The 22,297-nt window shown below is 35.0% G+C and overlaps 2 protein-coding genes, 1 long non-coding RNA gene and 1 pseudogene across 7 annotated transcripts; 2 read left to right on the top strand and 2 right to left on the bottom strand.

The window, feature by feature from the left end:
* Positions 1-56: 56 nt before the first annotated feature.
* Positions 57-5,818, top strand: LOC124459028 (UDP-GalNAc:beta-1,3-N-acetylgalactosaminyltransferase 2-like). 3 transcript variants are annotated; one of them, XM_047008596.1, is made up of 5 exons: positions 57-433; positions 658-702; positions 2,241-2,364; positions 4,852-4,952; positions 5,700-5,818. In XM_047008596.1, exons 1-5 carry the CDS (start codon positions 364-366, stop codon positions 5,801-5,803), a joined length of 444 nt encoding a protein of 147 aa, XP_046864552.1. In that variant the 5' UTR covers positions 57-363; the 3' UTR covers positions 5,804-5,818. The 3 variants fall into 3 exon arrangements, 2 of the variants coding, with proteins under 2 accessions (XP_046864552.1, XP_046864550.1); XM_047008594.1 differs by having other exon boundaries at positions 2,238-2,364; XR_006953371.1 differs by lacking the exon at positions 5,700-5,818 and having other exon boundaries at positions 57-173; positions 676-702; positions 4,852-5,151.
* Positions 5,819-9,996: 4,178 nt separating this feature from the next.
* Positions 9,997-15,972, bottom strand: LOC124459022 (annotated as a pseudogene).
* A 318-nt stretch (positions 15,973-16,290) lies between these two features.
* On the bottom strand, positions 16,291-16,933 carry LOC124459036. Of its 2 annotated transcripts, none has more exons than XR_006953377.1 (2): positions 16,681-16,933; positions 16,291-16,610 (listed from the first exon to the last, which is right to left on the bottom strand). It is a non-coding gene; the product is annotated as an uncharacterized LOC124459036 (long non-coding RNA). The 2 variants fall into 2 exon arrangements; XR_006953376.1 differs by having other exon boundaries at positions 16,291-16,503.
* A 3,670-nt stretch (positions 16,934-20,603) lies between these two features.
* LOC124459034 (pachytene checkpoint protein 2 homolog) lies at positions 20,604-21,627 on the top strand. 2 transcript variants are annotated; one of them, XM_047008605.1, is made up of 4 exons: positions 20,604-20,825; positions 20,902-20,968; positions 21,307-21,347; positions 21,487-21,623. In XM_047008605.1, the coding sequence occupies exons 1-4, from the start codon at positions 20,734-20,736 to the stop codon at positions 21,542-21,544; spliced, it is 258 nt and encodes an 85-aa protein (XP_046864561.1). In that variant the 5' UTR covers positions 20,604-20,733; the 3' UTR covers positions 21,545-21,623. The 2 variants fall into 2 exon arrangements, 1 of the variants encoding a protein (XP_046864561.1); XR_006953374.1 differs by lacking the exon at positions 21,307-21,347 and having other exon boundaries at positions 21,487-21,627.
* Positions 21,628-22,297: the final 670 nt, after the last annotated feature.

The raw sequence follows: 22,297 nt of genomic DNA, 5'->3' as shown, positions 1-22,297 counted from the left end.
ATGATTGTTGACAAGCAGTTCAAAGAAAAGAGAATCTTTGCTCAGTTGGTGAAAAAAAGCGTGCAAGCGTGATCTTTTTAACGATTGTATACTTTTTATACATTCATAGAAATCTTTTGGATATGCTTTGTTGAAGATTAAGATTTTTTTATTGCTCAATTTAAGTCAATTTGGTAAGATAGATCACAAAGTTTGCTAATTTATATTGGTACTTTGAGACTCCTTACATGACGTTTCCCCAACACACCCGAGGTCAAATGCAGCAATGTGTATAGTTCGTTATTGAGGAAAATGTGTAGATTATTTTAAATAGGGAAGGATATTTATACGATATAGTTAATTGCAACTGTTTAATTTCAACGTATGTTTACATTAAATTACATCCTTAAGCCAACTTTACTAATATTGATCGCTATTTTCATGTTATACATCTATAATCATCTTAATAAAGTAAATGGTTTGAACCCGGGAGTATCGTTATATGTTTGTAAATGATGATCGTCCAGGTTTATAAAGTCCTGAGAAGGACTGTTTTTGATGTTGTTGACTGACGTTTCGACAACCTTAGCGGTAGTCATCTTCAGAGTCAAAACTGAAGATGACTACCTCTCTTCTCAGGACTTTATTAACCTGGACGATCATCATTTACAAACATATATAATCATCTTGTTAAAGATTTGAAGCTTTGCTGCGATAATACAGGTTTGTACAGCTATCTCATCTTTGTTTGTTGCCTGCCTGATAGCATGTCGACTCCGGGGACCAGATTTTTTATCGTGATTTATATGACATTATAGATTGTCGTACGTCTATCTAATATCTTGAGTATAAACGATATGTTTTTGAAAGATGAGTTTACATATACTCTAGCGTAGTGTCTTCATTAGGAGTGATCTGATGTTGAAACTTGAGTCTTTATATACTCCAGTCTAGTGTCTTCATCAGGAGTGATCTGATGTTGAAACTTGAGTCCTTATATACTCCAGTCTAGTGTCTTCATCAGGAGTGATCTGATGTTGAAACTTGAGTCCTTATATACTCCAGTCTTATGTTTTCATCAGGAGTGATCTGATGTTGAATCTTGAGTCCTTATATACTCCAGTCTTATGTTTTCATCAGGAGTGATCTGATGTTGAATCTTGAGTCCTTATATACTCCAGTCTAGTGTCTTCATCAGGAGTGATCTGATGTTGAAACTTTAGTCCTTATATACTCCAGTCTAGTGTCTTCATCAGGAGTGATCTGATGTTGAAACTTGAGTCCTTATATACTCCAGTCTAGTGTTTTCATCAGGAGTGATCTGATGTTGAATCTTGAGTCCTTATATACTCCAGTCTAGTGTCTTCATCAGGAGTGATCTGATGTTGAAACTTTAGTCCTTATATACTCCAGTCTAATGTCTTCATCAGGAGTGATCTGATGTTGAAACTTGAGTCCTTATATACTCCAGTCTTATGTTTTCATCAGGAGTGATCTGATGTTGAATCTTGAGTCCTTATATACTCCAGTGTAGTGTCTTCATCAGGAGTGATCTGATGTTAAATCTTGAGTCCTTATATACTCCAGTCTTATGTTTTCATCAGGAGTGATCTGATGTTGAATCTTGAGTCCTTATATACTCCAGTCTAGTGTCTTCATCAGGAGTGATCTGATGTTGAAACTTGAGTCTTTATATACTCCAGTCTAGTGTCTTCATCAGGAGTGATCTGATGTTGAAACTTGAGTCCTTATATACTCCAGTCTAGTGTCTTCATCAGGAGTGATCTGATGTTGAAATTTGAGTCCATATATACTCCAGTCTTATGTTTTCATCAGGAGTGATCTGATGTTGAATCTTGAGTCGTTATATACTCCAGTCTAGTGTCTTCATCAGGAGTGATCTGATGTTGAATCTTGAGTCCTTATATACTCCAGACTAATGTCTTCATCTGGAGTGATCTGATGTTGAATCTTGAGTCCTTATATACTCCAGTCTAGTGTCTTCATCAGGAGTGATCTGATGTTGAATCTTGAGTCTTATATACTCCAGTCTTATGTTTTCATCAGGAGTGATCTGATGTTGAATCTTGAGTCCTTATATACTCCAGTCTTATGTTTTCATCAAGAGTGATCTTTTATTGAAACTTTCGCTAGTGTTATTTAACCATGTTATCTAAAAAATTTATCCTACATAGTCCATTTTTGTATTTGTGTTTCCACTTGTTTTCTTTAATGTTTTAAAATAATGTTCTTGACAGCAGAGAATTATTCTCATTATGATTTGGTTGTTGGAATACTTTCATCGCGCGGCAACTTTGATTTGAGGCAAAGTTTACGTGAATCATGGGTTGGCTATGCAAGACGACATTCATCTCTAAATAAAAGGTAGCACAGGGAAAACACTGAATTTTCTTGAGGGTAGCTGTAGTGTTTTTTGTATTCAATTAGAGCTACTTAGCGTGTGAAACGTTACAGCAAACACAATATTTGTGAAGGTAAAGTGTAGCACAGTGTTTCAAATTGGCCTGTCGCGTTTACAACGAATTTCTTTAATACCAGAGAACGTTTACAACGTATTTCTTCAATACCAGAGAACGTTTACAAAGTATTTCTTCAATACCAGAGAACGTTTACAACGTATTTCTTCAATACCAGAGAACGTTTACAAAGTATTTCTTCAATACCAGAGAACGTTTACAACGTATTTCTTCAATACCAGAGAACGTTTACAACGTATGTCTTCAATATCAGAGAACGTTTACAACGTATTTTTCAATACCAAGAACGTTTACAAAGTATGTCTTCAATACCAGAGAACGTTTACAACGTATTTCTTCTATACCAGGGAACGTTTACAAAGTATGTCTTCAATACCAGAGAACGTTTACAACGTATGTCTTCAATATCAGAGAACGTTTACAACGTATTTATTCAATACCAGAGAACGTTTACAAAGTATGTCTTCAATACCAGAGAACGTTTACAACGTATTTCTTCAATACCAGAGAACGTTTACAACGTATTTCTTCAATACCAGAGAACGTTTACAACGTATTTCTTCTATACCAGAGAACGTTTACAACGTATTTCTTCAATACCAGAGAACGTTTACAACGTATTTCTTCAATACCAGAGAACGTTTACAACGTATTTCTTTCATACCAGAGAACGTTTACAACGTATTTCTTCTATACCAGAGAACGTTTACAACGTATTTCTTCAATACCAGAGAACGTTTACAACGTATTTCTTCAATACCAGAGAACGTTTACAACGTATTTCTTCTATACCAGAGAACGTTTACAACGTATTTCTTCAATACCAGAGAACGTTTACAACGTATTTCTTCTATACCAGAGAACGTTTACAACGTATTTTTCAATACCAGAGAACGTTTACAACGTATTTCTTCAATACCAGAGAACGTTTACAACGTATTTCTTCAATACCAGAGAACGTTTACAAAGTATTTCTTCAATACCAGAGAACGTTTACAACGTATTTCTTCAATACCAGAGAACGTTTAAAACGTATTTCTTCAATACCAGAGAACGTTTACAACGTATTTCTTCAATACCAGAGAACGTTTACAACGTATTTCTTCAATACCAGAGAACGTTTACAACGTATTTTTCAATACCAGAGAACGTTTACAACGTATTTCTTCAATACCAGAGAACGTTTACAACGTATTTCTTCAATACCAGAGAACGTTTACAAAGTATTTCTTCAATACCAGAGAACGTTTACAACGTATTTCTTCAATACCAGAGAACGTTTAAAACGTATTTCTTCAATACCAGAGAACGTTTACAACGTATTTCTTCAATACCAGAGAACGTTTACAACGTATTTCTTCAATACCAGAGAACGTTTACAACGTATTTCTTCAATACCAGAGAACGTTTAAAACGTATTTCTTCAATACCAGAGAACGTTTACAACGTATTTCTTCAATACCAGAGAACGTTTACAACGTATTTCTTCAATACCAGAGAACGTTTACAACGTATTTCTTCAATACCAGAGAACGTTTACAACGTATTTCTTCAATACCAGAGAACGTTTACAACGTATTTCTTCAATACCAGAGAACGTTAACAACGTATTTCTTCAATACCAGAGAACGTTTACAACGTATTTCTTCAATACCAGAGAACGTTTACAACGTATTTCTTCAATACCAGAGAACGTTTACAACGTATTTCTTCAATACCAGAGAACGTTTACAACGTATTTCTTCAATACCAGAGAACGTTTACAACGTATGTCTTCAATACCAGAGAACGTTTACAACGTATTTCTTCAATACCAGAGAGCGTTTACAAAGTATTTCTTCAATACGTTTACAACGTATTTCTTCAATACCAGAGAACGTTTACAACGTATGTTTTCAATACCAGTGAAATGTTTGGTAAACTAATCTGATTACCGATATGAGTAACGTTTTAGCAATTGTCAGATCTACGTAGAATCGAATTGGACATTTTAGCTGACCGCCATTCTTTAAGTAGTGTAGCGTTGTGCGTTTCTATGATGGCCTATTGAATATACCAACAGTAAGGTCTTTAGTTTCGTTTATCAGTTTGTTCTACACAAGAACAACTCATGCAAACTGCATTCTTTGTCATATGATAAATTTAACTGTGTTGACTAACGTCATTGTATTGAGGCTAAACTCGAATATTCACAAGAAATAACGGTTCACGGTACACTTGCCTAAAATATCCCTTTCTTTGCTGTGGTTTTCTTGGCCAGAGTTCCCAACAACCGTTTCTGTCGCAAAAAAAAAATTGTACCAGTGATATAACTAAGTAGAATGACTAAATCTGAAAAAATAAAGTGTTGGTTACTATTCCATTGTTGTTTTAGAGTGTTGGTGAAGTTCATCGTTTCAAATAATGCATGTTACGTTCCTCCAGAGTTCAGGATTGATCCTTACAAATGCGAAAGAAAGAAAATCGAATCTCCAAGTTTGAAAATTTACTTTTGATTTGATAGTTGTGAGGTTTGGCGCCTGGAAAAGCCGATATAAAACAATATGACATTGGAATCTCGATGCAGGCGATAAACTAACGAGGCACATATTTACAAACGTCGAACATAACCTACTATACATGTGATATTTAAAGTTAATCAGTTGCGGATTACTCATTACGAAAAGTAAACCAAGACATTGTTAGTTTTTACTTTTTGCTGCTTGGAACTTGCTAAAAGTGCCGTTTTTAGACCATTTATGATGTTGAAAACCGTACGTGCGATTGAATATCGACGAAAAAGACTTTCGTACCATCTAGTGTTTAAATGCGCGAGGCTAAGAACTGACGAGGATTTCCCTATTTCTGCAGACTGTTTTGATAATTTTTAAAGTTTATTTTGAACTATTAATTTCTTTTGTATCGTTCACACTATGTGTTACAAACGCAAGCTAGGAAATGCAAAGGCAAAGGAACGTAAAGAACGCGAACGTTGTCAAGAGACTGAGCTTAGTGGAGGAATTAAATATCACCAGGCCTCGTAATTTTGCCTTAGCCTACATGCTCCGTAATTATTAATCAGCCACTGCTGCGAATTTATCATTGCTGTATGTATTTGTAGCGAAGATCAGACAGTCTTGATGGAAATATGTGTTGCTATCTCTCATGGAGATTTTACCGTCATAGAGGCTGGAACGAGTGCATGATCAAACGTGTTTATATGTTTGTCATATTGATGTTTAGACTACGAAAATGAAGTAATTGCTTACAAACGACCAAATGAAGAAAATTTGAGATATTTTCACAGTGGATCTATCGGATGGGACTTTGATGTGAGTATTAGTTAGTTATTTGAAGTCTCTGGTATTGAAGAAATACGTTGTAAACGTTCTCTGGTATTGAAGAAATACGTTGTAAACGTTCTCTGGTATTGAAGAAATACGTTGTTAACGTTCTCTGGTATTGAAGAAATACGTTGTAAACGTTCTCTGGTATTGAAGAAATACGTTGTAAACGTTCTCTGGTATTGAAGACATACGTTGTAAACGTTCTCTGGTATTGAAGAAATACGTTGTAAACGTTCTCTGGTATTGAAGAAATACGTTGTAAACGTTCTCTGGTATTGAAGAAATACGTTTTAAACGTTCTCTGGTATTGAAGAAATACGTTGTAAACGTTCTCTGGTATTGAAGAAATACTTTGTAAACGTTCTCTGGTATTGAAGAAATACGTTGTAAACGTTCTCTGGTATTGAAGAAATACGTTGTAAACGTTCTCTGGTATAGAAGAAATACGTTGTAAACGTTCTCTGGTATTGAAGAAATACGTTGTAAACGTTCTCTGGTATAGAAGAAATACGTTGTAAACGTTCTCTGGTATTGAAGAAATACGTTGTAAACGTTCTCTGGTATTGAAGAAATACGTTGTAAACGTTCTCTGGTATAGAAGAAATACGTTGTAAACGTTCTCTGGAAAGAAATACGTTGTAAACGTTCTCTGGTATTGAAGAAATACGTTTCGTTCTCTGGTATTGAAAAATACGTTGTAAACGTTCTCTGGTATAGAAGAAATACGTTGTAAACGTTCTCTGGTATTGAAGAAATACGTTGTAAACGTTCTCTGGTATTGAAGAAATACGTTGTAAACGTTCTCTGGTATTGAAGACATACTTTGTAAACGTTCTCTGGTATTGAAAAAATACGTTGTAAACGTTCTCTGATATTGAAGACATACGTTGTAAACGTTCTCTGGTATTGAAGACATACTTTGTAAACGTTCCCTGGTATAGAAGAAATACGTTGTAAACGTTCTCTGGTATTGAAGACATACTTTGTAAACGTTCTTTGGTATTGAAAAATACGTTGTAAACGTTCTCTGATATTGAAGACATACGTTGTAAACGTTCTCTGGTATTGAAGAAATACGTTGTAAACGTTCTCTGGTATTGAAGAAATACTTTGTAAACGTTCTCTGGTATTGAAGAAATACGTTGTAAACGTTCTCTGGTATTGAAGAAATACTTTGTAAACGTTCTCTGGTATTGAAGAAATACGTTGTAAACGTTCTCTGGTATTGAAGAAATTCGTTGTAAACGCGACAGGCCAATTTGAAACACTGTTCTACACTTTACCTTCACAAATATTGTGTTTGCTGTTTCACACGCTAAGTAGCTCTAATTGAATACAAAAACACTACAGCTACCCTCAAGAAAATTCAGTGTTTTGTGCTTACCTTTTATTTAGAGATGAATGTCGTCTTGCATAGCCAACCCATGATTCACGTAAACTTTGCCTCAAATCAAAGTTGCCGCGATATATTCCAACGACCAAATCATAATGAGAATAATTCTCTGCTGTCAAGAACATTATTTTAAAACATTAAAGAAAACAAGTGGAAACACAAATACAAAATGGACTATGTATTTTAGATAACATGGTTAAATAACACTAGCGAAAGTTTCAATAAAAGATCACTCTTGATGAAAACATAAGACTGGAGTATAAGGACTCAAGATTCAACATCAGATCACTCTGATGAAAACATAAGACTGGAGTATATAAAGACTCAAGATTCAACATCAGATCACTCCTGATGAATAGACTGGAGTAAACTCAAGATTCAACGTCAGATCACTCCAGATGAAGACATTAGTCTGGAGTATACTCAAGATTCAACATCAGATCACTCCTGATGAAGACACTAGACTGGAGTATATAACGACTCAGATCACTCTGATGACTGGAAGACTCAACTTTCAACATCTCCTGATGAAGACACTAGACTGAGTATAAGGACTCAAGTTTCAACATCAGATCACTCCTGATGAAGACACTAGACTGGAGTATGACTCAAGATTCAACATCAGATCTGATCATAAGACTGGAGTATATAAGACTCAAGATTCAACATCAGATCACTCCTGATGAAACACTAGACTGGAGTATATAAGAACTCAACATTACTGAAAACATAAGACTATATAAGGACTCAAGTTTCAACATCAGATCACTCCTGATGAAGACACTAGACTGGAGTATATAAGACTAAGTTTCAACATCAGATCACTATGACACTAGACTGGGTATATAAGGACTCAAGATTCAACATCAGATCACTCCTGATGAAACATAAGACTGGAGTATATAGGACTCAAGTTTCAACATCAGATCACTCCTGATGAAGACACTAGACTGGATATAAGGACTCAAGATTCAACATCAGATCACTCCTGATAAACATAAGACTGGAGTATTCAAGTTTCAACATCAGATCACTCCTGATGAAGTATATAAGATTCAACATCAGATCACTCCTGATGAAGACACTAGACTGGAGTATATAAGGACTCAAGATTCAACATCAGATCACTCCTGATAAACACTAGACTGGAGTATATAAGACTCAAGATTCAACATCAGATCACTCCTGATGAAGACACTAGACTGGAGTATATAAGGACTCAAGATTCAACATCAGATCACTCCTGATGACACTAGACTGGAGTATATAGGACTCAAGATTCAACATCAGATCACTCCTGATGAAACATAAGACTGGAGTATATAGGACTCAAGTTTCAACATCAGATCACTCCTGATGAAGACACTAGACTGGAGTATATAAGGACTCAAGTTTCAACATCAGATCACTCCTGATGAAGACACTAGACTGGAGTATATAAGGACTCAAGATTCAACATCAGATCACTCCTGATGAAAACATAAGACTGGAGTATATAAGGACTCAAGATTCAACATCAGATCACTCCTGATGAGAAACATAAGACTGGAGTATATAAGGACTCAAGTTTCAACATCAGATCACTCCTGATGAAGACACTAGACTGGAGTATATAAGGACTCAAGTTTCAACATCAGATCACTCCTGATGAAGACACTAGACTGGAGTATATAAGGACTCAAGTTTCAACATCAGATCACTCCTGATGAAGACACTAGACTGGAGTATATAAGGACTCAAGTTTCAACATCAGATCACTCCTGATGAAGACACTAGACTGGAGTATATAAGGACTCAAGATTCAACATCAGATCACTCCTGATGAAAACACTAGACTGGAGTATATAAGGACTCAAGTTTCAACATCAGATCACTCCTGATGAAGACACTAGACTGGAGTATATAAGGACTAAAGTTTCAACATCAGATCACTCCTGATGAAGACACTAGACTGGAGTATATAAGGACTCAAGATTCAACATCAGATCACTCCTGATGAAAACATAAGACTGGAGTATATAAGGACTCAAGATTCAACATCAGATCACTCCTGATGAAACATAGACTGGAGTATATAAGGACTCAAGTTTCAACATCAGATCACTCCTGATGAAAACTAGACTGGAGTATATAAGGACTCAAGTTTCAACATCAGATCACTCCTGATGAAGACACTAGACTGGAGTATATAAAGACTCAAGTTTCAACATCAGATCACTCCTGATGAAGACACTACGCTAGAGTATATGTAAACTCATCTTTCAAAAACATATCGTTTATACTCAAGATATTAGATAGACGTACGACAATCTATAATGTCATATAAATCACGATAAAAAATCTGGTCCCCGGAGTCGACATGCTATCAGGCAGGCAACAAACAAAGATGAGATAGCTGTACAAACCTGTATTATCGCAGCAAAGCTTCAAATCTTTAACAAGATGATTATAGATGTATAACATGAAAATAGCGATCAATATTAGTAAAGTTGGCTTAAGGATGTAATTTAATGTAAACATACGTTGAAATTAAACAGTTGCAATTAACTATATCGTATAAATATCCTTCCCTATTTAAAATAATCTACACATTTTCCTCAATAACGAACTATACACATTGCTGCATTTGACCTCGGGTGTGTTGGGGAAACGTCATGTAAGGAGTCTCAAAGTACCAATATAAATTAGCAAACTTTGTGATCTATCTTACCAAATTGACTTAAATTGAGCAATAAAAAAATCTTAATCTTCAACAAAGCATATCCAAAGATTTCTATGAATGTATAAAAGTATACAATCGTTAAAAGATCACGCTTGCACGCTTTTTCTTCACCAACTGAGCAAAGATTCTCTTTTCTTTGAACTGCTTGTCAACAATCATTGAAAGATTATTCAAAAACTCTTCTGAGGTTATCGTTTGTGCCTATTACGTAGGTTTGAGGGACAATATAAGTACATGCATGTACAACAAAGAACACGGGTGAAGGCTTTAATTCGTATTACTTACTTTCGAATACAGCGCATGTGCAAGGAATGGTAGTTTACGAAGAGTTCGACCACTTAGTTGATAACTTTTTCTAAACAAGAAAATGAGAGAAAGAATACTTCGTAGGTTTATCACAGTGAGACGCTTGACTGCTCCTTGCAAGTTCAAAGGAGAAGGGCCTCCCAAAGAAACCTAACCAAAAGTCAACCAATATTCGTGATTATTTGAGAGTGGTCCATTACTTGATAACTACTGACTACGATAACAAAGAAAAAACATCTTTACGCCTTAAATGTAGATGTAATACAAAGTTAAATTTTATTTATGTTGCAAGTATTAAGACGGTATATTTTAAACCTCAGTCCTAAATTATTTGAGAACTCATCTGAACATGCACAAACAACTCAACAAACTGTTCGAGTTTACAATCATGGCAATGACAAACAGAACAAGCTTGCATCCTTCTGTGGTTCACTTGGTCACATATTGGGAAATCATAAATTTCAATTATAATGAGGAATTTAGTCATTTAACAAATTTTTCATATTCATAGTGATGGCAACAACAAGCTGGACCTATTTTCATCACTTACTGAGTAATTAATCGCTTGGTCACAAAAATATAAGAAGATCATCTGAGCATGCGCAGTGCGCATGCGCAGCACGCTCAAGCATGCAAAGTCCACTTGACCAATTGTCCGAGTTGATAGTCATGGAAACGACCAACTACATTTACTAGCATCAATTAGGGAGTATATAACTTGCTTATTAACAAACTATTAAAGATCTCAACTGAGCATGCGCAGTTAAATTGATTGGCTGCCAATGTTCATGGTCATGGCAACGACCAATTGCATCTACTAGCCCCGATTTTGAAGTAAATAGCATGTTTAGTAACAATTTAATGGAGAAATCATCTGCGCATGCGCTCGAGCATGCGCAGCCCACTCGACTAATTGTTTATAGTCATGGCAACGACTAACTAGATGTACTTGCACTACATCTGGGGCAATTATCCCACTTAATCGCAAATTATCAAAGAAATTATCTGGGCATGCGCAGTTGTGACTTTAATAATACCACAAATTTCGTAAGCCTCTAAATTTTGTATATATAAATATAAATCTATAGCTTCATATAGTAGATGTCAACTAGCAGTGGAAGCTGGGTGCGATATAGTATGCAGTGGCTTAGGGTCCACACTTCGGTGGCGACCGCACTCTCCTGCGTACCCCGAGCAAAGCCTATCGCAGGTGATCTCGGGGTCTGATGGGCGGAAGCTTGCTATTGCATCTCCCAAGTAGGATAGCGTGGAGGGGCCGAAATCTGCTACCGAAACGTTAACATGCCGCGTTTTAGTGCCTTACGCTTAAGAAGGTATCGGGAAGCATGGACCGAAAACGGGGTTTTTTTCCTTTCAAAATTTGTCTTTTTTCTTTACAAGAATTCTTCTCATAAAAGAAACTAGAACATACTGCCAGGGTTCAGACAACTTCTGAAAATCCCCCCGGGCGTAGTTTCGTTTTCTTTGTAAAACGAGAAGAATACTAACTTGAAAACATGAAGACTGGGTGACATAATATTTACCATAAACTAAGACAAGAAATGTTTATTTTACTCTGTGACATCACTTTACTTTAAAGTGAAAGGTTTGAACATGGGAGTATCGTTACATGTTTGTAGATGTAGATCGTCCAGGTTAGTAAAGTCCTGAAAAGAACTGTTGTTGTTGATGCTGACTCTAAAGATGACTACCGCTAAGGTTGTTAAGAAGTCAGTCAACATCAACATCAACAGTCCTTCGCAGGACACCACTAACCTCGACGATCTACATCTACAAACATCTACTTCACTTACTCGGCTATCTTCTTTAATTCAAGACTACAGTGTGTTACATCGTTGTCGACAAAGCTACAATGGAAAATAGGGAAAAAAAGTTGTACATCGGAAAAGAAAACCATGTCATCAACATAGAAGTGAACAAAAAAATTTCTAACAAACACCGTCAATTTTCGTCAAAATAAAATTTCGTGTATTTTTCAGTTGTACCTTAAATCCAAAATTTGAGTGGCTGGTGATATGATACTGGTCTGTGATGAAACGGTGAACATTAATTTTGATTATTAAAAATTATCTACAATGCAATCGTTTGCAATCAATTTCTATATAGCTGCACACCTCTCTATTTAAGCAACATGTTTGTATAACTTGCACAAACGACTATATTGTGGTATGGAAATAAAGCAGTAGACGTAAAGGTACAAAGTACTGAGAAGAGGGATATACTTCACGAGGCAAATTGTTGTTTTATATTGTATATGATGACAGGTTGCGGTAAGCCATTTCGGCGTTCCTTTGGCCAGAAAACATAATTGACCGGCAGCCATTTCGTTGATCACGTGCACAAGAAGACATAAGTTACATACAAACAAATGGTAAATTTTGTAAATAGCTTTGGCTGATGGCGGACCAATATACTGTTTGATGTCGGCTCTGTGGGCGAACAAATAGCGAAGTTAGATGAGAAAGTGAATTAAAAACTTTCGAGTCACAAACATATTTTCAACCTGTCCACGAACGCAACGTCTATGGCTCTAGTTATGTTCGATGTTGTCAATATAATTACATTAGGATGTCTGAAATAAGAAGAAAACAACATTGGGGAAGACTAGGTTTAGCAAATAAACGCATAAATGTAGTTCAAATCAAGACTTCTGTAAATACGTAATTGATAGATAATAAGTATTTGACTGAGCAAAGTTGTCATCAAGCAAGTTTGTTCATGTCATATAAATATTTTCGTGCTTTTACTCCCTGTAAAAGCGACAACATTGTAGAGAAAGAAATAATACATAGTTCTAAAGATAGCAAATACCATAGTGAATGGTAAATGTAATATAATAAGTTGATAAAGACTGTTGTCTTGGCATTATAAATATCGGTAGATTGTAAATTTTCATTCAGCAGACGTTGACACCTGAGGAGTAGTCTGCCGAAATGCATCGTGTCGTTTAATTTAGAACTATTGGGTTAGTGCTCTTTACTTACAACAGTTCTTGTAAGAACTATCAACTTATTATATTACTTTTACCATTTACTATGGTATTTGCTATCTTTAGAACTATTTTCTACAAAGTCTCTATTTTATTAAATAATACATAACGCAACAACCCTGCCGGCTGGCCTCGCCGTTCATATAACCGAATACAATCTCTTAGTTCACTAAAAAATCCATGAGAACGCAATGTTCGCCGAAATGCATATTCTGCTTATATTTTGCATTTACAGTTTTATATGGTCAATTTGAGTGAGAAATGCATTCACAACACGAATGGCATCTGAAGGTTCTTGTCCGTTCAACGCAGATTTTCTTGCCGATGTTAAACTTTCAACCTTCAGAAGTAAAAGATATGGATAGCAAAGGTATTTTCCTTAAACATTACCGACAAGCGTACATGTGCTTCGGGTATTTTGTGAAACAAGAAACACAAATAGTAAATGATTTCTCATCTATCTGACCATGAGCATTAAGAAAGAAATGTTTAAGCAAAGTTTACCTCGTCGATAAGAACGCAAACTAAAGCTTATTTGTCGTCAATAAACTCTTGAATTTTCTGAAACATTTTCATCATTAACTTTCCACTCTGTTTGTAGGGAAAGATAATGTCAATGTACATTTTAAATTACAGATGCTTTTTAATTGGATATGATCATTTTGTGATACGGAACTAGATTTATTAACTTCAACGACATCTCAATCCCAGGTATATAAATGTCAGTTTTCTGAACTGATATTTTGATGTGAGCCGTGCATTTTATATTGACAGGGGGTGACGACAAAGGTTTCACGGAAAATTTATGGCAATGTAATTTTTGGTTCCAGAGGATTTTCGCACTCGGTGATGTTGCTTTGAGCTATTCAAAATGATGCCTACCTCGGAAAATAAACTGTGAATGTTTATTTCAATAAGCTGGCCATAGTTAAATCTAAGGATTCAAAAGTAGAAACACACTTTAATTTATAGTTCATAATCCTTAGGTAGACGACAATTTCATTAAAAACAAAGTAAAAGATAATGCCAAAAAAGAACATCTTGTAAACTTAAATAAAAGTTACAAAGCAAAACAATTGAAAGTGTAATATTTACATTTTTAATCGTCTTGTTTTCTAAATTTGATGTTGAGTTTACAACATTTTTCGGATATAACCTTTTTCGGATTATACTTTGTATTTATAATTCACGACATAACAATAAAATTACGTGGCAATATTAGTTGCATTACACACATGGATAGTAATGGATTGCGATTTACGTAACATCAAAATAAAATGTAGTGTTTTTACCTTTTAGAAAGTCGTATGGATAATTTTTGAGCAAGCGCCTTGCATAAGGATGTTTCACCAGTACCGGTTGGCTCTGTGAAAGTTTTAAAGAAAAGCTCAACTCATTCTTCTGGATATTTGCAGTAGATCACGTGAAGACAAACATGATGTACTATGAGTGGTAAATGCTGGTGTTTGATTGGCTTCGTTGTTTGTTTTCGAGTGACGTCACAGCGGTACACAAACATGGTAGCCTTGACGTCATTTAATAGTTGGCTCGTTAAAACACCATCACGTCTCTCGCGTTTCATTCTATCTGATTGTAGCTAACTTATTCTTATCAATACTTTGATATGTGATTTTTCAATCTTGAATGTTATGAGTGATAAGAGATTTACTCCGTTAAGATGAGAGTTGTTACAAAGTCAACACACGCAAAAATAGAATCTAATTTGATTCGTAAAAAGATACACGTGACGGACGATGACGCAAGGACTCACGTCTGGTTACCAAGGAAACTAACTTACCATGCAATAAGGTAACTTTATTTCACGAGATGATGTTGAAATCCACGCCTCTAAAATATGATTCAAACACGTGACTAATATATACTTTGAAAATGTCATTGTTTGGGAGTGATTTTAAAAAGATGGAAAAACGAACGATTTTGCAATTTGGCTTCTCTAAAAAGTCTTCAGTTCAATAGTTTCATTTCACACGACAAACCTGTCGGAGAAGAGAAGTGTCGTTGCCGCATATTTTAGCAACTAAAAAAATAAGATAAAAATGAGATACATGAAATATCATAGTCATGGCACGACATATACTTTCGTAAATAAATTAGAACAACAAAATTTTTAACATTTTTTAATCGATATAACTCGCTAGAATTGCTGAGATGTGTATTTTAATGTTTACTAAGTAAGCTTTGTCACCACTACGGTGCACAATGTCATCGCTTGCGTAAACCTTTTGAAAATATTAGAGATTAATAAGTTAGCAGATCAGTAACTCCGTTGATCAGTAACTCCGAGTACATAATGTACATTGGAAAATAGGAGAAATTAGGAAAATCCTTAAAAAATCTATTTGACGTTTTGACAGCTAACTGTTTAAACGTTAACTTATTTCGGCGCTAAAGACGTCCTTAACAAGCTACAATTTAAACTTCGCTCACGAGAGAAATCATTAAATGTTCATTATGAAGAACAACCTGATTTTTCACATCCGAGTCAAAGAGCAAGCTTTCCCACAAGCCCTGAAAAAATGATGAATTAATTGTATTAGTTGCTAATACTTATAACTCGTGAAAGCGAAAAGACCTGGGACTGAAGTGAGTTGACCACCTGCAGGCAAAATTTACCCACCTGTAGGCAAAAGCCAGTTGTCTGGAGCAGATATATCATCCTCAAGTTCTTCATATCCATGCCCCCCATCATGAAGTTGATAGACATGATACTTTAGCATAACTTTTTCAAATCAATTATCTGTTAAAAGAATTATGAAGGTTTGACAGAAATATGTACTTCATGTAAATCTTCATTATCAAACTAAGTCAATCCTCTAAGAGTTCTTGCATTTTTTTTCCGTGGGGTTCAACAAAAGGGATGTGTGACATACCAGGGGGGTGTGAACAACCTACTCTCACACATGCGAAAGTAAATATTGTCTGATCATAGGGTCAATAACCTTGCCATATGTTGAAAAATTATCTGTGTCATACACAATAGTTATGCTCTTGACATGTTCCATTAAAAAGGATCAACAAATTCTACGAAACATGAGTCGCCATGAATTGTTTTCATGTTGATAAGAAAGTCTTTGACAAGCTTTATAATTCTATACTCTGGGATAGTGCTAAAATAAAGTGGTAAATACTATTAAGATGTTAATGCTTATTATCAAATTGAATAAATGGTTTTGTTCACGTTTTGACAGCACAGTGGTATTTGAAGAAGTGAGTCTGTTGAAGCACAACATATGACCAGTGACGTCAATCTAGTAACATATTAAAATTATTCAAGTTTCTTTACAAAACAAAAACATGATTTGTTCATTACCTAGTTTCACCTGTAGCATGGTTTCACTAACACAGACTCACTCAACTAGATTATTACATGAAATGCAATTCAATATCCTTCTGCATACAGTCCTTTGTTCATATTATGAACTAACCTTTCTTTGCATTCATTTACTTCGACGTTTAAGAATGGCTGACTTGGTAAAGGCAGTGCTTCAGAAAGTTCTTGAACTTTATCCATTTTAACGATATTGCTTTAGTTAGAGATGTTATACAAAAGATTATTCACAATATTGGCTGTGTAGGAAAAAAAACTTAAATATCTTTGCTATGTAGAAATAAAAAATAAATATCGTTTCAATTTCCCGCTATGAAACTCAAAGTCAGACTCAGGCATAACAATAACATATATATCTATTACCTTGTTTCAGCTTTCAAAAAAAACTTCATATGTTCTTTAAAATATTATTTGTCTTTCACTCTTTTACAACAGATAAGTGGAGAGAAATATTCTTGCGGAGAACGAATGCTTGTGAGGTTTAAAAATTAAAAAATTGTTATGTTGTTTTCTTGGAAGACGATATATAACTTTTACATGAAGTAGTTAACATGATAACGATGGTCAAATGTGGTCTTATTTCTAAGGAAATTTCTCAGAAAAGAATGGCCTATTTGAAGGAAATTTCTGGAAATTTCTCAAAAAATTAATTGTTTGGACAAATTCTTGGGCAATTCTTAAATTTTTACAAATTTATATACACGCTTTTAATCGTGCTTGTTTTACAATATTTACAGTTGAGTCATTTTGGAAAACTGTATAAAACAAGATGAAGCATATGAAGTAAGAACAGAAGACTTTGTTACAACGATTCCGTCATTGTAGCAAACATATCCTAGAGCTTAATCTGAGGGGTGATGGCTCACCTGTATCACCATAGGATGCTTCTTGACATACGGTACATGATAATACGTCAATCATCCCCAAAATAACTGAATAAAACCAACGTAATCCCTTCTCGTATAGAACGTCCTGTTCAAATCCAGCCAATCCAACTGTCTGAACAAAGCAATAATTTTTTTCATGAACTGTTTGAATAGAATATATCTATTTTTGAATGTTGTGTCAAGTGTCAATAAAGTGTTAAAGAAAACAATAAGCAAAAGTTGGAACATTAACGTCTACGTAATCACAAGCATAAGCAACGAGCGTGCTTATGACTCTCTCGAGGGTTTACAGAAAAAACATCAAAATCATATTCTTCTTTTCAATATTTTATACTTCTTTCAGCTTAGGAAACAACATAAAAATAACACCACGCTTTTATGGGCAAATTTATTCCTAAAGCTCCTCCCACCCACTCAAAAGAGCGAAGTTACACCATTACACAGGCTTAAGGAAATGTGTTAGGCATTAGCTGAAAGAAGAACACAAAAAGAACATGAGAAAAACGAAAGAAGATTTCCATGTCTTTCTGTGTAAACTCTGAAGAGAAAAAGAAATAAAGTTTTATCGTTTATGCTTATTCTATTCGTATGTACCATGCATTCAATTTTGTTTTCTCATGAGACCTAAAAGACCAGGAAAACGGAAATTCTTTTGAATATTGTTTTGTTTATGCTCATGTTGATTCTAATCCTTCATTTATTCTGTCTTGTTTCACAATTAATAATCACTTTTGCTTGTGCTGTAAGACTAGTATGACCAAAGACAGCACCAAAAGCACCTTCTCGTTGTGTAACTTTGCCATTGGAAGTTGAAAAGAAGAAAATCATTTTTCTATGACAGCCACAGGCTAAGAAACTCAATTTTAAAACAAATAATTTAAAAGTGTACACGGTTAAGAATCACTGACGATAATAAGAAAAGATGGCAATGAAGTGAACGCAAGAGCAGGGTGTCACAATAATTTATGATGCTGAACATACTAAATTATTTGATCAGAGAGCCATGTTAAAGTACTAAGAAGTAACCAAAGTGATTAGTGATTTATTAACGAACATAATAAGTTCATGGTGCGATGATTTCCGATACTGAAAAAATCAATTCATTTCTCTCGTATTCTATATTTCTAGACAACAAAGTTGACTTCAAGATGTTGCTAACGGAAGAAACAGATCATCCTTCGACCCAAAACATCCTTCTTCATTGTCCATATCAATAATTCGACCGACCAACAGAGAGCTAGCTTATGTTTGATTATTGCCTAGTTCTGACACGTGCTTGATTTGGTAATAACTGGGGGATTTGGTAGTAAAGAGATGTGTTGTACTTGTGCAACAACTGACTGGCGCTTCTATATACCATGGAGTAATTTTGTAGATGTTAGCACAAATCAGTTAACATGCTTTAGAGCATGTTAATATAAAGTGCTTCTTGCGCTCATATCTTGTGTAAAATTAAAACAAAATCTAATTTACATTAAATCAATCATCATGGTTGAAAAGAGAAATTGCAATACGCTGGCAGAGTATTGCAAAAATCTTTAAACTCAACATCTATGCGAAATGATAATCACGAGCCAGTCAGACTAGCCGTCTACTTTGAATATTTAATGGTTTATTTGTGCCTATGATTGCACTGTTATAATATTGAGGGATGTTATAACAGTGTCTACAAAGCAATAAAAAATTTAACTTCCGGTGATGTTCTAATGTTTGGTAAATGATTTAGCCAAAATAGCTATTTTGTATGATTGTATAGAACTATTGCAATCATAAAGATAATTCCTCGGGAGAGGAAACTGTTTCCAAATTTTCGAATCCAACTTGAGGGCTCGTCATGAATGCTCGTCTGTCCATTATGTTCAATGGAGATGATTGACTTCGTTTGAAAAATCTGACAGTAACTTTTGTGCCATAAAAGTAAACCTTTCCTGTAAATGTTTGCAGTTTACAGCTGTTTTCTGGAAATCATCGTAAAGTACCAGTTTTGATAGAAATTTCGACAGATCGTCTGCAAACACTGGTTTTTGAAAATTTATATGCTCCTACAGTTTGTCATGATTGTATTTTAACATTATTCTTACAGTTATTCATGGCACTGAACGATGAAGATTGAGACTGCGGTATGTGTTTGTTTGTCAGTTGTTTGCTTGTTTGCTTCATCATACTGCAACTTTTTCCTCAGTATTTTTCAGATGCAGAGGTCGATAAGATCAAGAATAGCAGAACAGAGATGTAAGCATGTATTTGTTTGTATCGTTCATCAAATCTTCTTTGCTTCAATTTCTTTCAGAACCACATTGCCGTAACCTGTCATTGTCAAGCAACGCTTCTTGCAGTAAGTTAAACCAATATTTATTACTTATTTTTGGAGAAGATATTAAAATTTAAAGAAGGCATGTTTCGAGAAGACAAAATTTTCGACTTCCATTCTTCGGTGTTTGCAGATGATCATAAACATGCACAAAACACAAAAACATGCACATAAAAGATTTTTACAATATTCTAACTAAACTAGAGAGTTCCCTCGCTCTCTAATTTAGTGAAGAATTTCAAAAGAAATTCAAGTATTCCAAAAGAGACTTCTGCCACCTATTTTGAAATAACTTGCACAAAATTTCAAGCAGCGTACACTTGATATTCTCATAGAAATTTTTTGTAATTAAAATAAGATCATACGTATGTAATATAAAATTTGACTAAATCAAAACAATTTTTCAAATGATAGCCAAGTATTCGAAACTTCGATGTAAACTAATAGAATTTGTATGAATACAATTAATAAGAACTTACTGTTTGTTCATTCTTGGAGGAAGATTGGGTGGTTGGAAATGGCATTAATTTTTTGGGAAACGGATGTTTTATATGGACCGTTTACATTCTATATAATAAGTCGTTCATGTTTTGATTGACGTTGTCAGTCAGTGAATTGTAAGTCAAGATGTATCAACTATGAAATACAACCGGAAATCCTTATATATATGTGTCTCTATGTATTGTGTTCAAGAGTAAAACAATCTTCCTTATTATATTACATTTACCATTCACTATGGTATTTGCTATCTTTAGAACTATGTATTATTTCTTTCTCTACAATGTTGTCGCTTTTACAGGGAGTAAAAGCACGAAAATTTATATGACATGAACAAACTTGCTTGATGACAACTTTGCTCAGTCAAATACTTATTATCTATCAATTACGTATTTACAGAAGTCTTGATTTGAACTACATTTATGCGTTTATTTGCTAAACCTAGTCTTCCCCAATGTTGTTTTCTTCTTATTTCAGACATCCTAATGTAATTATATTGACAACATCGAACATAACTAGAGCCATAGACGTTGCGTTCGTGGACAGGTTGAAAAATATGTTTGTGACTCGAAAGTTTTTTAATTCACTTTCTCATCTAACTTCGCTATTTGTTCGCCCACAGAGCCGACATCAAACAGTATATTGGTCCGCCATCAGCCAAAGCTATTTACAAAATTTACCATTTGTTTGTATGTAACTTATGTCTTCTTGTGCACGTGATCAACGAAATGGCTGCCGGTCAATTATGTTTTCTGGCCAAAGGAACGCCGAAATGGCTTACCGCAACCTGTCATCATATACAATATAAAACAACAATTTGCCTCGTGAAGTATATCCCCTCTTCTCAGTACTTTGTACCTTTACGTCTACTGCTTTATTTCCATACCACAATATAGTCGTTTGTGCAAGTTATACAAACATGTTGCTTAAATAGAGAGGTGTGCAGCTATATAGAAATTGATTGCAAACGATTGCATTGTAGATAATTTTTTAATAATCAAAATTAATGTTCACCGTTTCATCACAGACCAGTATCATATCACCAGCCACTCAAATTTTGGATTTAAGGTACAACTGAAAAAATACACGAAATTTTATTTTGACGAAAATTGACGGTGTTTGTTAGAAATTTTTTTGTTCACTTCTATGTTGATGACATGGTTTTCTTTTCCGATGTACAACTTTTTTTCCCTATTTTCCATTGTAGCTTTGTCGACAACGATGTAACACACTGTAGTCTTGAATTAAAGAAGATAGCCGAGTAAGTGAAGTAGATGTTTGTAGATGTAGATCGTCGAGGTTAGTGGTGTCCTGCGAAGGACTGTTGATGTTGATGTTGACTGACTTCTTAACAACCTTAGCGGTAGTCATCTTTAGAGTCAGCATCAACAACAACAGTTCTTTTCAGGACTTTACTAACCTGGACGATCTACATCTACAAACATGTAACGATACTCCCATGTTCAAACCTTTCACTTTAAAGTAAAGTGATGTCACAGAGTAAAATAAACATTTCTTGTCTTAGTTTATGGTAAATATTATGTCACCCAGTCTTCATGTTTTCAAGTTAGTATTCTTCTCGTTTTACAAAGAAAACGAAACTACGCCGGGGATTTTCAGAAGTTGTCTGAACCCTGGCAGTATGTTCTAGTTTCTTTTATGAGAAGAATTCTTGTAAAGAAAAAAGACAAATTTTGAAAGGAAAAAACCCCGTTTTCGGTCCATGCTTCCCGATACCTTCTTAAGCGTAAGGCACTAAAACGCGGCATGTTAACGTTTCGGTAGCAGATTTCGGCCCCTCCACGCTATCCTACTTGGGAGATGCAATAGCAAGCTTCCGCCCATCAGACCCGAGATCACCTGCGATAGGCTTTGCTCGGGGTACGCAGGAGAGTGCGGTCGCCACCGAAGTGTGGACCCTAAGCCACTGCATACTATATCGCACCCAGCTTCCACTGCTAGTTGACATCTACTATATGAAGCTATAGATTTATATTTATATATACAAAATTTAGAGG

This window comes from Xenia sp. Carnegie-2017, unplaced genomic scaffold (assembly GCF_021976095.1).
Source record: "Xenia sp. Carnegie-2017 unplaced genomic scaffold, XeniaSp_v1 HiC_scaffold_63, whole genome shotgun sequence".
Classification (NCBI taxonomy): Eukaryota; Metazoa; Cnidaria; class Anthozoa; order Malacalcyonacea; family Xeniidae; genus Xenia; species Xenia sp. Carnegie-2017.
Note: the sequence above shows the minus strand (reverse complement) of the source record. Positions and strands in the feature narration are given on the sequence as shown.

Excerpts from the sequence above, each read along its gene's own strand:
- LOC124459034 (XM_047008605.1), top strand. The coding sequence starts at position 20,734 with ATGTTGTTTTCTTCTTATTTCAGACATCCTAATGTAATTATATTGACA. Across the intron at positions 20,826-20,901 it reads GACGTTGCGTTCGTGGACAG|AGCCGACATCAAACAGTATA; the intron begins GTTGAAAAATAT and ends GTTCGCCCACAG. Across the intron at positions 20,969-21,306 it reads ACAAAATTTACCATTTGTTT|ACCAGTATCATATCACCAGC; the intron begins GTATGTAACTTA and ends GTTTCATCACAG.
- LOC124459028 (XM_047008594.1), top strand. The coding sequence starts at position 364 with ATGTTTACATTAAATTACATCCTTAAGCCAACTTTACTAATATTGATC. Across the intron at positions 434-657 it reads TATTTTCATGTTATACATCT|ATAATCATCTTGTTAAAGAT; the intron begins ATAATCATCTTA and ends TTACAAACATAT. Across the intron at positions 2,365-4,851 it reads CATTCATCTCTAAATAAAAG|AGTGTTGGTGAAGTTCATCG; the intron begins GTAGCACAGGGA and ends TTGTTGTTTTAG.